At 35.4% G+C, this 13,840-nt stretch overlaps 1 protein-coding gene across 4 annotated transcripts in view; it reads left to right on the forward strand.

The window, feature by feature from the left end:
* Nucleotides 1-13,840, forward strand: part of RABGAP1L (RAB GTPase activating protein 1 like) — a 367,897-nt gene that overhangs the window by 81,217 nt on the left and 272,840 nt on the right. For all 4 annotated transcript variants that reach the window (XM_084865199.1, XM_084865197.1, XM_084865196.1 and 1 more), the window contains exon 13: nt 192-342. In XM_084865199.1, coding sequence (XP_084721325.1) covers nt 192-342 — 151 coding nt within the window. The remainder of the gene's footprint in view (nt 1-191; nt 343-13,840) is intronic.

Genomic DNA, 13,840 nt, shown 5'->3' on the forward strand with positions numbered 1-13,840 from the left:
AGAAGATAAGATCAAGGAACATAGTCAAAGACATCACAGAGCTTAAACTCTATCATTACCTCATGCTCTTCCCCATACTTTCTTGACTCAGGCTTATACTTTATGTAAACTCATTAACATACTTTTCATAACAACAGCAGTTCAGCAGTGGTGAGGGGTGTATGAATGTTTTATTTTCTTGTTTTTTTCAGGCACAATAACCTTGGTGCACGACCGAAAGGACTGTACCCGCTGGTGAAGAGTGGCGTCCCTGAAGCTCTGAGGGCAGAGGTATGGCAGTTGTTAGCAGGCTGCCATGACAACCAGGCAATGCTGGATATATACCGAGTTCTCATCACAAAGGTAGGAAGCTATTTTCATGTTATGCTCCTGGACAACATTTAAATCGTAAATCTAATAATGCTTTGGACCTATTTCAAAATGTTATTGATGGGGTACAGTGAATAATTCTGCCTTTTGTTTGGAACCCTTGCTGGATAGTGGAAATAATACACCACAGTCAGCTGTGAACACTTTATGCCTTGGCTTTCATTTTTTCCTGTGAGTGACTTTATAATAACTATTTACTAAATTGGAATATATTTATATTTTAAGTGAAATAAAGTAACCCCTTTTTGTTGTTGTTTAAGATTTATGTAGTTATTCTTGTTCACAATATACTTGGCTTCTAGTATAGATTTAAAATCAAATTAACTTAAAGTGAAATTAAAAGGTCTTCTGTGCCTCAGGAATCTTGCACTTCAATGATGTAGGCAGCTGCCCACATCAGAGCCCCTAGATTCAATGTAGATTCTTTTGCTTAGGTCTAAAAGGCTGATTTTAGAACATGGTAAAAGTAATTCTCAATCCTAGACTGTCTTTGTAGGTCTCAGCTCCTAATTTCTTAATCTGCTCTAAAACGTAGATTTTAAAATAATAGCAACTTTAAAATTTTTTTAATTCATAAATGTGATTTTTTTTTATAACCAAGACATTGTTCCTCAGGATTTATCAACTTTTATAATACCTTAACTCCTCTAATTCCTTCTTCACTTCTTTCCTTCTTTGCCCCCTCCCTTCCACAAATATTTTTGAGTATCTAGGACATTCAGTCACCGCTAAATTCAGATTTTAAACCATCTTTTATGATTAATGTTTTCTACAGTGGCATGTGCATGATCCATGGGGACAATGTCTAAAGTTTCATTTATATATTTTTTCAAATACAAACATACAAGGATATGAAGCTGTATTGGTACTTGCTATGCTGATATTTGCTGTGCTGTGGTACTGAGATCTCACTAGGTTCTTGGGCCCAACGGCCACTTGTCCCATGTGCTTCAGGAGTGGTCTGAAAGAAGAAGGGGTTTGCACAGCTTGGAGCTGAATAGCAGTGGTGCTGGCACTCATATGTTCACTTTCAGAATATTACAGTTTTTTACAGTTTTCATGTGCTTGATTATGTGGGTCTATACGTTATTTAGTTTTAATTTAACCTTAACTCATAGAATAGATGAATGCTTTGAAAAGTTGCTGTCACATGATGTTAATAGCAAGATGTTTAAAAAACACTGATATATCCCTTCAAGTAAGAAATAATGTTATGATGATGGGTGACAGAGTACCTGCTGTGGAAATAAACTTATTATAGAGAGTGGCATTTGACATATTTGGCAATTTAAATACCACTTTGTGATTTTGCCACTGAAAACTACATGTGTGTTATTATAAAATCTCTTTATGTCTTCTTACTTAAAAATCTGAAATCAGGAATTTCAAATATGGTTAAATTTGTACAAATAGTTGCAGAGAATTTGGAGACAATGTTAAAAAAATAGTATAATACAGTAGTATTGGTGTGTAATAAAAATAAATATTGAAAGAAATAGACATATATTAGAAGTTTATGCTTAGAAAAGTTTTTATTGATTGGGCTATCTGAGCAAAAATGTGCAAAGATGATAATTCTGGATGTCAGATCCCTTTTTCATATAAATAACAAATTACATTTAATGGCTGCTTATGGGGTAGCAGCTAGAAGCTTTGTTAATTCATACCTTTCAAGATTTCAGACTTTGGGGGGAAAATTAAAATATTATTTATGAACTCCTGACACTACAGTGTATGCTCATATATGATAAAAGTTTTACCGTATATACCAAGCACCACGTAAGGAATGTGCCCAAGGTCCCAAGCTAGTAAGTAAGGAGCCGAGCTTAGAATTTGAAGCCACGGTCACCCTCTAGAGTGGGCACCAACCTTTCCTCCTGGATTTGAGTCTCACTCTTCCCACATATTAATTTGTGATGTTGAGAAGCTATCCCAATTTTCTAAGCCTCAGTTTCATCATTTGTAAAGCAAACGATGGGATTGTTGTGGGAATTGAATAAAATGAGACAGTGCTTGGCATGTAGGAAGTATTTAAGGTTAGCTTCTATTTTTACTAATATGATATTATATCATGAACATAATAATAGTGACAATGGCTATGGTGTCAGTGTAGACTTCTACTTTAATATGTGTGACAACTTCCAGTCAAATGATTTTCATAAGAACCCATGGTGTGAATAACAGCTGATGGGATGGAGAAGAATCTTTTTAATAGAAGCATGAAGTGTCAGATTTGTCTTTTCTTGTGTGTCTTTTTTTCTGGTTGGTATATATCATGTAATATTTGAATTCTAAAATTTGACTTTTTTGTAGTGATTTAACGAGTTATTATTTTAGTGGTCATGCATATTCAAGTATATTATAAAGTCAAATGATATTCTCTAAAAGTCACTCCTAATGACTGTCTGATATAATCAAAATTGCACGGCAGTCATTAATTTCATTCATTTGTTAACACACTCATTTATTCAGTAACTCTTTTTAAAAAAATAAATCTTTATTGTTTGAACATATTACATATGTCCCCTTTCCCCCACCTAAACCCCTTCTAACCTGTCCCCAGAATTTTTATTGAGCACCTTTTATGACTGCACTCTCTATGGTTTCTAGGGCTAGGTAGATGAAAAGAGTTCATACTGCTCTTGAAGAGTGTAGCTTTGGGGGAAGCCCGGCTGTACAGAGATAGGTCGAGTATATTCTGATATAGGGAATAATAGATATTTTAATCATGTGTGTGGAATATAGATGAAGAAGTGGCAGCTCTGCTTGGGTGAGCCAGGTGGGAATTAAATATGTCTGAGCAGCCTAGGAGAGGGAGTGCATTGTAAGGGGGCATTTATGTAATGACTCACCTGTCAGTGAGTGACTTGGTTGGATTATCCAGGGAGTCTTAGAAAGTGAAATCTTTCCTTCCCTCACTCCCACCCCAGTTATCCAAATACATCCACTGTCCACGGATCAGTGCTTGTCTCTTGCTAAATGGGAAGAATGTAATACAGGTTTATTCTTGTTAGAATAAACATATGAAATGAAGAACTGCAGAATACATGTTGTATCAAAAAGGTATGATATGAGAATATTTAATTGATAACCTAGGATTGATGTAATAGAGTTTTGTCAAGTAATATAATGTCTACTCAATAAATGTTTGAGTACCTGTATTTAAATTCTGTGCTAGGATGGTGACGCATATTAGTTTTTAAAATCAGTGAACTGAAAAATACCCTCTATTGGCTAAATATAAAACAGTATAAACTTTCAAAGAAGAAGGCCAAGTTTATAAACTGCAGAGAGCATGTGCTCGAACCTCTATCAGAGAGCAAAAAGGGCAATAATTGCCAATTTTACTTTGGCAGTTGATGCAAAAATCTTTTTGGAATATAAATAAAATCTCAACCATTTTAAGATTCTGCAAGTCTCTGGTTTGTTGAGCATTGTATGAATAGATAAAGCTTCCCGTGTTTATCCTAGTCAGATTATTGGTACTGCCTGTCTTCTCTCTGTCTTCCAATGTGTTATTGTAGCAGATGGCTTTTAATAAAACAAGTGGCTAAAGAACCATTTTTACTCTACTTTGTTAGAATGTACTATAATTATAGTTATGGACAATCTCAAGAGGAAATGCTTAAATTGGTACTGTTCTTATGATCAAATAAGTTAGATGCATATATAATTGAAAAGTGAAAATATGGTGTCAATTATGTATTTTTTATTTGATAAGCTTTTGCAACCAAGTTAAACTCTGAACATCATTTAGACAGGTAGATGCTTGCTTTTTCTTTACAAGGTTTTTTTTTTTTAAATTCACTGCAGTATGTTAATCAACCAATGCTCAACACTAGATTTCATTGAGAGGCAGGGCATTGCCTAATTACACGCTGCTCTAGTCTGTCATCACCTCATCTAGTTGAGGAAATGAGCTTTTTGATAGAATGGGGTTATTCCAGCTGGGTCTGTACCATTGGGATGTATAAAATCCATGGAATATTGTACTGTTGCAGCCATAAAATTTACAAAAATTTCTCCAGAAAATTTAGAGTTCTTTAAAATCTATTAATTAAAAAAATAAGGTGGGCAAGGAGAATAAAGAGCATTCACTATGTTGGAATGTAAATACCTTGAACATGTAGATATACCAGAAGTTCTTTATTAAAGAAAAGTAAGAATTATTGAAAGAAATTTTAAAAGAACATGTACCTTTTATTTTTATCTTTTCTTGTGTAATAAGGGTGGTGGTTTCTTACCACATAACTATATCTTTGCATATTATTATTTTTTCACAGTAGAATTTTAATAAAAATTTCTCAGTTCTTATCCCTTGAGCTCTTTCATCTTCTATCATACTATACTGACACCTGCATGTAACTAGAACTAAATGTGAATCTGAGAACTAAAAGTTTTCCTCCAGTACTGACATGTTTCTGCAACCATTTAAAAATATATCCTTAATTATTTTCATACACTGAAGTGATAATGTTCTGTTTCTCATAACAAATGTTAGTTTCATTATCCTTTAAACAATGTTAGTAGTTTTGAGGTAAATTGAAATGATGATTTTCTAATGTTACCTTCATTTTCATATGATGGGATTAGAGTAGGAGTACTCTGTTTTGAAAGATTTTTGGGTGATTGTTGAGCATAGATGATTCAGTGGCTTAAAAGCTATATTTATAGCCATAGACAAGGATATGAGGAAAGCAGTTATATTCTTCTTAAATCTCAGAAATTTTCAGGAGCCTGGGATTACAGTGTGACTCCTGGATCCCAACTTCATAATAACTTTACTGATCATTTTAGCACATATTTCTAGAACATTCATATTTATATTGTTCTAGTGCCCCAGATTTGGGTACATTGAAAGGAAATTAATTAGAAGGTGTCAGGGGGACAGGACTACATGAGACGGGCTAGACACACTTTGGAGCCAACCTCCAGCGGTCCCTCCCAGGCTGGCTACACCTGGGGCATCTGCAGAGTGAGGACCCTCCAGCAGGTAAGGTCCCTTGGCCTGGCCTGTGGGAATTTGGCTGAAACCGGCTCTCTGACATCCCCCAAGGGGTCCCAGATTGCTAGAGAGTGGAATCAGGCTCCCTCCTCTCTGGTTCCGGGTGCATCAGCCTAGAACCACTGCTGTCAAGTGACTGCAAGTTTGGCAGCTCCTGTGTTGAGCATCTCCCCCTGGTGGTCAGTGCATGTCATAGCACTGGCCGGTCAGATGGTTGGATGGTCACTTAGCCTTATATACATAGATAGATGGCATAATATGGTATGATGAGGGTTTTTGCTTTGGCTTTGATTTACTTTTCCACAGAAATTTATGTTTAGATATGTTTACCACTAACTCGTGCCAAGGTTTAAAAAGGGAGAAAAAGCAGATACCTATAAGGCTAGTACCTAAAGTCACCCTACACCAGTGTGTTACATAGTTCTGCTCATGTTTTGGTACCAGTTTCATTTTGCAGCTTCTTGCTTAATTACATCATGAATCTCTTAGTATCTTCTCTTCCTTGTTTTGTGTCTCTTTATGGTTTGTATGTCTTTGTCTCTTCATCATATCTTCCTTTATACCTGCCTTCCTTTTTAAACAGAGCTCTTAAAAGTGGTTTTTATTGATTGTTATATGTGTTTGATTTCATGTTCCCTGTGATTTTCTCAGATTAGGCTGCCTTTTAGTTTTATGGCTGTTAGTTGATTTTTAAACTGACAAGATAAGAGACTGTGTCATCTTAGAGAGGCTGTCATTTTGTTTTACTTTGTATCCGCAGGGCCTGGCACTAGTCCTTAATAAATATCTATTGAATAATTAAATGAATTAAACTCTACAGGGCAGTGCTCCATGATTTAAGCGCTTTAAAAATGTTTTTATTAATCTGTCTTTCTTTCTTTCTTTCTTTCTCTTTCTTTCTTTCTTTCTTTCTTTCTTTCTTTCTTTCTTTCTTTCTTCCTTCCTTCCTTCCTTTCTTCCTTCCTTCTCCTTCCTTCCTTCCTTCCTTCCTTCCTTCCTTCCTTCCTTCCTTCCTTTCCTTCCTTTCCTTCCTTTCCTTCCTTCCTTCCTTCCTTTCCTTCCTTTCCTTCCTTTCCTTCCTTTCCTTCCTTTCCTTTCTTTCTTTCTTGAGTTAAAGAGAGGGAGGAGAGAGGGAGAGATAGAAACATCCATGATTGAATGGCTGCCTCCTGCACGCCCCTACTGGGGATCAAGCCCGCAACCCAGGCACGTGACCTGATTGGGAATTGAACCAGTGACTTCTTGGTGCATTGGACGTTGCTCAGTGAGCCACACTGGCTGGCCAACTCTTAAGATTTTCATCACATTTAATGAGTAGCTCTTAGGGACCACCCTTCAAGAGTAGGCATTGAAAGTATGGTTATTCTTCTTATTTTTAATTTTTTATCACCATTTATCCCCCCTATACCACTTTCCATCTCCACCCACCATTCTTCCACCCTGCAATCACCATACTGTTATCCATGTCAATGTGTTCTTTCTCTTTTTTTTCTTGAAAGTTGTCTTTTTAATTTTTTCATTATAAGAGAATTACTTCTTTAGAGCTTTTGAAGAAGATATATAATTGTTAATGTGTATACTTAAAGATCCCAAAATATTATGTGTAGTATGTCTCCTATTACAAATTTGGATACATCCAAGTTTCTACTTCCTTTTTCCATCAAATAGAAAAATAAGCAGATGGAAAAAAAACAAAATGATGATCAATGAGTAAATTTAAGGTATTGTTAGCCATAGAATAATGTAGTTCCTTTGTGAAATGTCTTGAATTTCTTTAAGAAGATATTAAATAAATACCATGTTAAGGGGTATTATTGATGATGCAATTTTTTTCAGACATTAAAGCTTTATTCCATAATATGCCTTTTGATTTAATTAATATTAATTCCATAGTTTCAAACTAAGCATTGTAATTAATTTGGTAAGTCATACTTTTAAAGGAATAGTTGTACCATAACAGTTTTGGTTCTTATTGGGTTTCTTTTTTCTTTATGTTAAATCTTTACTTTTTCTAGATTCATAATCAGTTTTTCCCCCCAGAAATGTTTCTATTATGTGTATAATAGAGTCTAACTTTTTATTTCTAATGAATAATAAATACACTAGGTAAAAGTTGCTCAAAATGTTTTTATTCCTGAATTGGAATATTGTGGCTATGCATACTTACTTCTCTATAAGAGAGAACTTTACTTGTTACTACTGTCAGAACAACTCAATCACTTCTACCCTTTACAAGGCTGATCTCTGTCACATTTATGAAAACTACTTAATATTTTAATAGATGACTTTTACCTTGATACCAGCAAAAATGATGTAAAAAGGAGCAATTCCTTTCAACTCTAAATACTGAGTTCTTTTTTGAAAAGTATAATGCCAACTTTTATTTTACTTTATTTATAACTAGAGGCCTGGTGCACAGATTCGTGCACCAGTGGGGTCCCTCAGCCTGGCCTGTGCCCTCTCATAATCTGGGACCCCTTGGGGGATGTCAGAGAGCTGGTTTCGGCTGAATTCCCGCAGGCCAGGCCAAGGGACCCAGTGGAACACTAATTCATGCACTGGGCCACTAGTATGCATGTAAGATATTTGGTTAATCTCTTCCCACCCTTTTCCTCCCCCTCTTCCTTTTCAGATTCTTTAGTCTGTTCCATGTTTTCATGCCTGTGTGTTGAGCATCTGCCCCCTGGTGGTCTTTGCGCATCATAGCTACTGATCGGAAGGTTGAATAGTCACTTAGGCTTTTATTTTTTATATTTATTTATTTATTTATTTATTTATTTATTTATTTATTTAAATATATTTTATTGATTTTGTACAGAGAGGAAGGGAGAGAGATAGAGTTAGAAAAATCGATGAGAGATAGACATCGATCAGCTGCCTCTTGCACACCCCCTACTGGGGATATGCCCGCAACCAAGGTACATGCCCTTGACCGGAATAGAACCCGGGACCTTTCAGTCCCCAAGCCGACACTCTATCCATTGAGCCAAACCGGTCTTGGCCACTTAGGCTTTTATATACATCGATGGCAATTTTTAGTTGAAAGCTTATCTTAATTTTTCTACCCATCTATCTAGTTGGTACTTAGGTTCTCTAGTAAGTAAGGTTCCATCTCTTCATAGAAATTATTTAATCAGAGTCTCTATAGCTTTCTTTACTTTCTATAGATCTCAGATCTTTACTTTGAAGGTTTCAAAGCTGAAATGTGAATTGGATGTTTACAAAATTTCTGTACTGTTCAGTCCTTTACAGCTGATCATGCAGTCAACAGTAAAATTGATTTCTATTACATATTATTTAAAAATCAAGTAGAAAACTATAGCAGAACCTTAAATTAAGAATTGAAGGAGTTTTCCTAGGTAATTTACTCTTTTTTCCTGTTGGGGTTGATGATAATATTGACCTACAGTTTTCCAACCAACTTCTGTGGAAAGACCCTTTCTGAATAGAAAGCAGATTGTGCTGATTCTCAGGAAAAGATGAGACTGTAGCCTAAGGAGAATTGTTGTTCGTCCCAGTGGCACAGTGTATTCTTGCATTAAGGGTTCTGGGACTAATTAATCAGGAAACAACTCTAATTAAAAAGGAAACTGCTTTCAGCTGCCTGATTGGTATTTAATGGAAAGAAACTGTCGGCCTACCTACTTGCTGCCGAGCTTTCAGTAATGTTCTTTAACTGCTTATGTCCCAGTTGAAAGGGGGTAACTTAAGGATTTCTACCAGACTTTTTTTTTTTTGTAGTGATAATCTGATATTTCATGGACTTTCTTCAGGTAAATTTACATAATAGCAGTAATTGTGGAGTTACAATATTGTGATTGATCTTCAAGGTTGTTTTTTTTTAAAGATTTTTTAATTAATTAATTATTTATTTAAAAAAATATATCTTATTGATTTTACACAGAGAGGAATTGAGAGGGACAGAGAGTTAGAAACGTCGATGAGAGAGAAACATCGACCAGCTGCCTCTTGCACACCCCCCACTGGGGATGGGCCCGCAACCAAGGTACATACCCTTGACCGGAATTGAACCCGGGACCCCTCAGTCCGCAGGCCGACGCTCTATCCACTGAGCCAAACCGGTCCTGGCGATCTTCAAGGTTTTTTAACTTATACTCTTACCATGCTTTTTAAATCCTAAAACTAGCTATACTACTTAGATATAATCCCAGTAGACAACTTTTGGGTATGCATGTAGGTAAATGTCAACATAAACAAACATACATATGTCATGTAGGATCTAAATAAACATAAGTATCTAGCAACTATTAGTAAACTTATCTATTTAAATCATATTGGCATTTTTGTTAGCTTAACAGAAGTCTGTTTAGAGAATTAGTGTATAAGAAAGAGTATTTTAATGTCATGAGGGTATGTGCATTATAAAGTGTATGTAGTAAATGTCTTGTTTTTCAGGCTTGTTTGTGTTTTTAGGATGATTATTATGTTCAACATACCAGATATTTCTTAATTTCCCAAGTGGTAATTGATTATGAACTACTAATTGTTCTGAATGTTGCTTTTGTTAATTTTCCTTTCTATCTTTTGATATTTGTCTTAATACATTTACAGAATTTTATTAGTTTCTAAAATAGGAAAGTAGTTAGACAACTTAAGAAGATAAGAACTGCCCTAGTTGGTTTGGCTCAGTGGATAGAGCGTCGGCCTATGGACTGAAGGGTCCAGGGTTCAATTCCGGTCAAGGGCACATGCCTGGGTTGCAGGCTCGATCCCCAATAGGGGGCATGCAGGAGGCAGCTGATCAGTGATTTCCTCTCATCATTGATGTTTACCTCTCTCTCTCCCTCTCCCTTCCTCTATGAAATCAATAAAAAAATATTTAAAAAAAAGAACATAAGAATTGGGAAGCTATTCCAAGGGAGGATTGAAATTACAACTTACTCTTCCTTGTATCCCTCCCACCTATTGACAAACAGTAGACTCTGAGTATGTTTATATGTAGCTGATTTCAGTTGTGGATTAGTTTTTTCTGAGCTTTATTTCAAATTGGTTATAGCTCAAGAAGGTAAATTTTGTACAAACAATTGCGGGTACAGCACAGTCTAAGGTTTATAAACTATGTGGTATGCTTAGCCAGGGCAAACATAATCTTGTGAATTTGAAGTAATTATTTTTTAAAGGTAGAGATATTGCTATTAGATTTATAGTTCCTTTAAAGCAAGAAAAACAGTTATTAAACCCAAAAATGCTACTCACCTGTATTACAGCATTTACTGTTGGTTAGGGTTTCCTTTGTGCTTTGGGTATGAGGATTTGTGTTAATAACTCAGTCAAATGTTTACCTTATTTTCAGTTTTATCATGTTTATTTAATGCATCAATTGATTTAGAAATGTTTATTAATTTCCTTTGTGACTTATCTACTTGATTTCAAATACTAGTATTACAGTTAATGCAGAAAACTAAAAGCTCTAGGTCCAGGGAAAGATGTGTGTCAGAAGTTACCTGTAATTTACCTGTGATTTCTAACTCTCTTTGTTACGTTTCCCACTGAACATTGCTTCGGCCATAAAGTCAGAATATTTCTTCTTTGTAGTGTGATAAAACTGCAGGCTTATCAAAAGGGATAACTTAAAGACTCTCTAGAGGTGGCCTTTCCAATCCTGAGGCATGTGCGGGGCTTGTGCCTGTTGTCTGGGGTGCTCACCAATGTCAGTACCTACCCTTCTTAGTGCTCATGTGGATGCGAATGAAAGCTGTGCATCCCTCCAAACTGATGCTGAACTGATTTAATCAGACACTCATATCACCTACTTTCCTTAGGCAACAGGTCATGTTCAGATTCAGCAAGGTAGTAGTTATTATTTCCACTGATACTGTTTATGGGCCTCTTCATGGAATGATTTTCTTACTATATAAGAAGAAACGTTTTCTTGATGCTCAGTTTTATCCATTTTGTACCAAACTCAGTGGTGTCTTAAATCACTGACAATTTTTGAAGAGGAGGGAGTCTTTGGTGGCATATTAACACTTGAGAGAATGGGTTCAATTAAATCATGACTGTCTTTTCATCGTGGAGATAGAGATGTTCTCTAAGAATGCCACAGCAGTGAAGCATCCTTGAGAAACCCACATCTCATCTTGGTAATGGTAAAGATTTTCTAATGATTCTATGATACTTCAGGAGCACTCCAAAGAGTCTTTAAGGATTCCTTAGCCCCACAAAAATATGGCAGTGCAACTAAATGCCAACCTTGTGTACTTTGATCCCATGTAGAGTATAAACTTAGAATACAATCTAAGATTCCATACCTCTCTTAAATCATCCAGATTTAATCATTTAAGCACTGAGTTTATTCTTGAGAATCTGTTCATGCTTTATTTATATTCAGTTTTAGTTTCACTATTGCCTTTTTTGTTGTGAACACTAGCTGGTACAGACCTCAAAATTTAATGTGCATTCGGGACAGGTGTAGATCTTGTTAAATACAGATTTGGATTCAGTACATCCGGGGTGGGACTTGTGTGATTCTTCTTTTTAACTAGTTCTCATTGCTGCTAGTTCCATGAACCACAGTTGAGTAGCAACTAGACTTTAAACTCTATAATGTTTATGAAATATTTTTAAATGATTATGAGTTCAGTGAATGTATGTAATTATTTCTGGCTAATTATATTAGTTAAGAAAGATACATATACTGAAAAGTCAGTGTAGCTTACTAGTTACTATAAAATTATATATCATCATGGATGGTCTTCATTGTAATACAGAGTTTACTACTAAACATTATATTGTTATGAAAAGATAGATAAAACAATATAGTTTAAAAACTAAAATAGTTATAGTTTCTTATCAAAAGAATACATATAAATAAATGTGAAGTGATAACTATAAATAAATATGAAATGATAACTACAAAAATGGGTTAAACACAGTTGCCTTATAAGGCGTAAGGTTTTTTTCTTAAATTATGCTTTATGTAACATCTAAATCTCCTGACATTTGACTTTTATTTGATGGAAAAGAGGGAAGGAAAGTCAGAGAATCAAAGAAGTAGAAGATGATTTTTCTGAACGATTTTTCTCTCCTGGGTTTTGGCTGTCCACTTTCATTTTTGATTCACGCTTCTTTAATTCTGAAAATGTATGGAGACTCTAGGTTTTTCATTTGAGGCCAAAGAACAAGAATTAAATTTGACTTCCATTAATCTTCATTCCTCTATTACTCCACTGAGCACATCTAAAATCTAAGGAAGATAAGTCCTGTTCACATTCCTCTGCCAGGTTTTATTGAGAGAAGAGTCCTTTACTTAGCAAACCATGTTACTTAAAAATATTCTATCATGAAGATAGTAGCTTAACATGGAGGTTATGGTTATTGGAGGGTAATTATTTTCCCCCCCCATTTCAGTAATGGGTGAAGATGTAGCCAGAAAGATACTGTGACAAACTGTTCTCTATGAAAACCTGGCCAGTGCCTTTGTTTGAAAATGAAGTGACACATACTAATTACATTAACTCAAAGAGCCTCTTGATTTGTCTTACCTTTTAGAAATCACTCCCAGGAAGTGATTTCATTATTCATGATGTATTTGATCACTGCTGTAGACATACTTATAAGATCTTGAACATACTATATATTAATCGAGATTGCTAATTTAGAAAACATTGGGTTGAATGTTATTAATTTGTGGGAGTGCTTTTTAAATGACACTCATCATTCAAGACATGTTTAGTATTATTCTGAGAGCTCAAGAGGATTTATTAACTAGTTTTCATTTTTAATATGCCTTTCATCTCTCTCTTATAAATCTACTTAGTTTTGTCTGAGTATCCAATATGGATTCAGGTTTTGTTGGGCCTGACAAATACATAATTTTGAGTGGGAGGAGCTCCATAAGGGAAATAATTATTTTTGGGGGGCATATTTTACAATGATGTGAACATATAATGATGTGAACATATTTCTAGGAACCCTACCAGGACAAAATGAAGCTTAAGCTAAGCTTCATCTTCTGTCGGTATCATACATTGAGAAAATACTGCATTTTTTTCTTGTTGATATAATCCATGATAGTGGGAAAGAGCATGGTTATACCAGTATGTTGCAACTGGGATTCAAACATGGGCTTTCTCCATCTTCTTTGCTGTTGTGAGATTCTAAGGTGCATGTTTTTCAAAGTGACAACAGTGGCTTTTGAAATGCTTTTTCTATTTCCATTTTCTTACACACCCTGCTTTCCACTCTAGCCTGTTCACATTATAGCCAGAGCACTCTCTTTATTTTTATTTTTAACTTTATTTTTATTGTTGATGCTATTGCAGATGTCCCCATCTCCCATTCTTTTACCCACCCTCACCCAGGCCCTGCCCCCTATTCCCTCTGGTCTAATCACACTGTTGTCTGTGTCTTTGGATTATGCATATATGTTCTTTGACCAATCTGTTCACTTCTTTTATCCACTTCTCCCAACCCACTGTCCCTCTGACAGCTGTCAGTCTGTTT

This window comes from Pipistrellus hanaki (assembly GCF_964339955.1).
Source record: "Pipistrellus hanaki genome assembly, chromosome: 18".
NCBI lineage: Eukaryota > Metazoa > Chordata > Mammalia > Chiroptera > Vespertilionidae > Pipistrellus > Pipistrellus hanaki.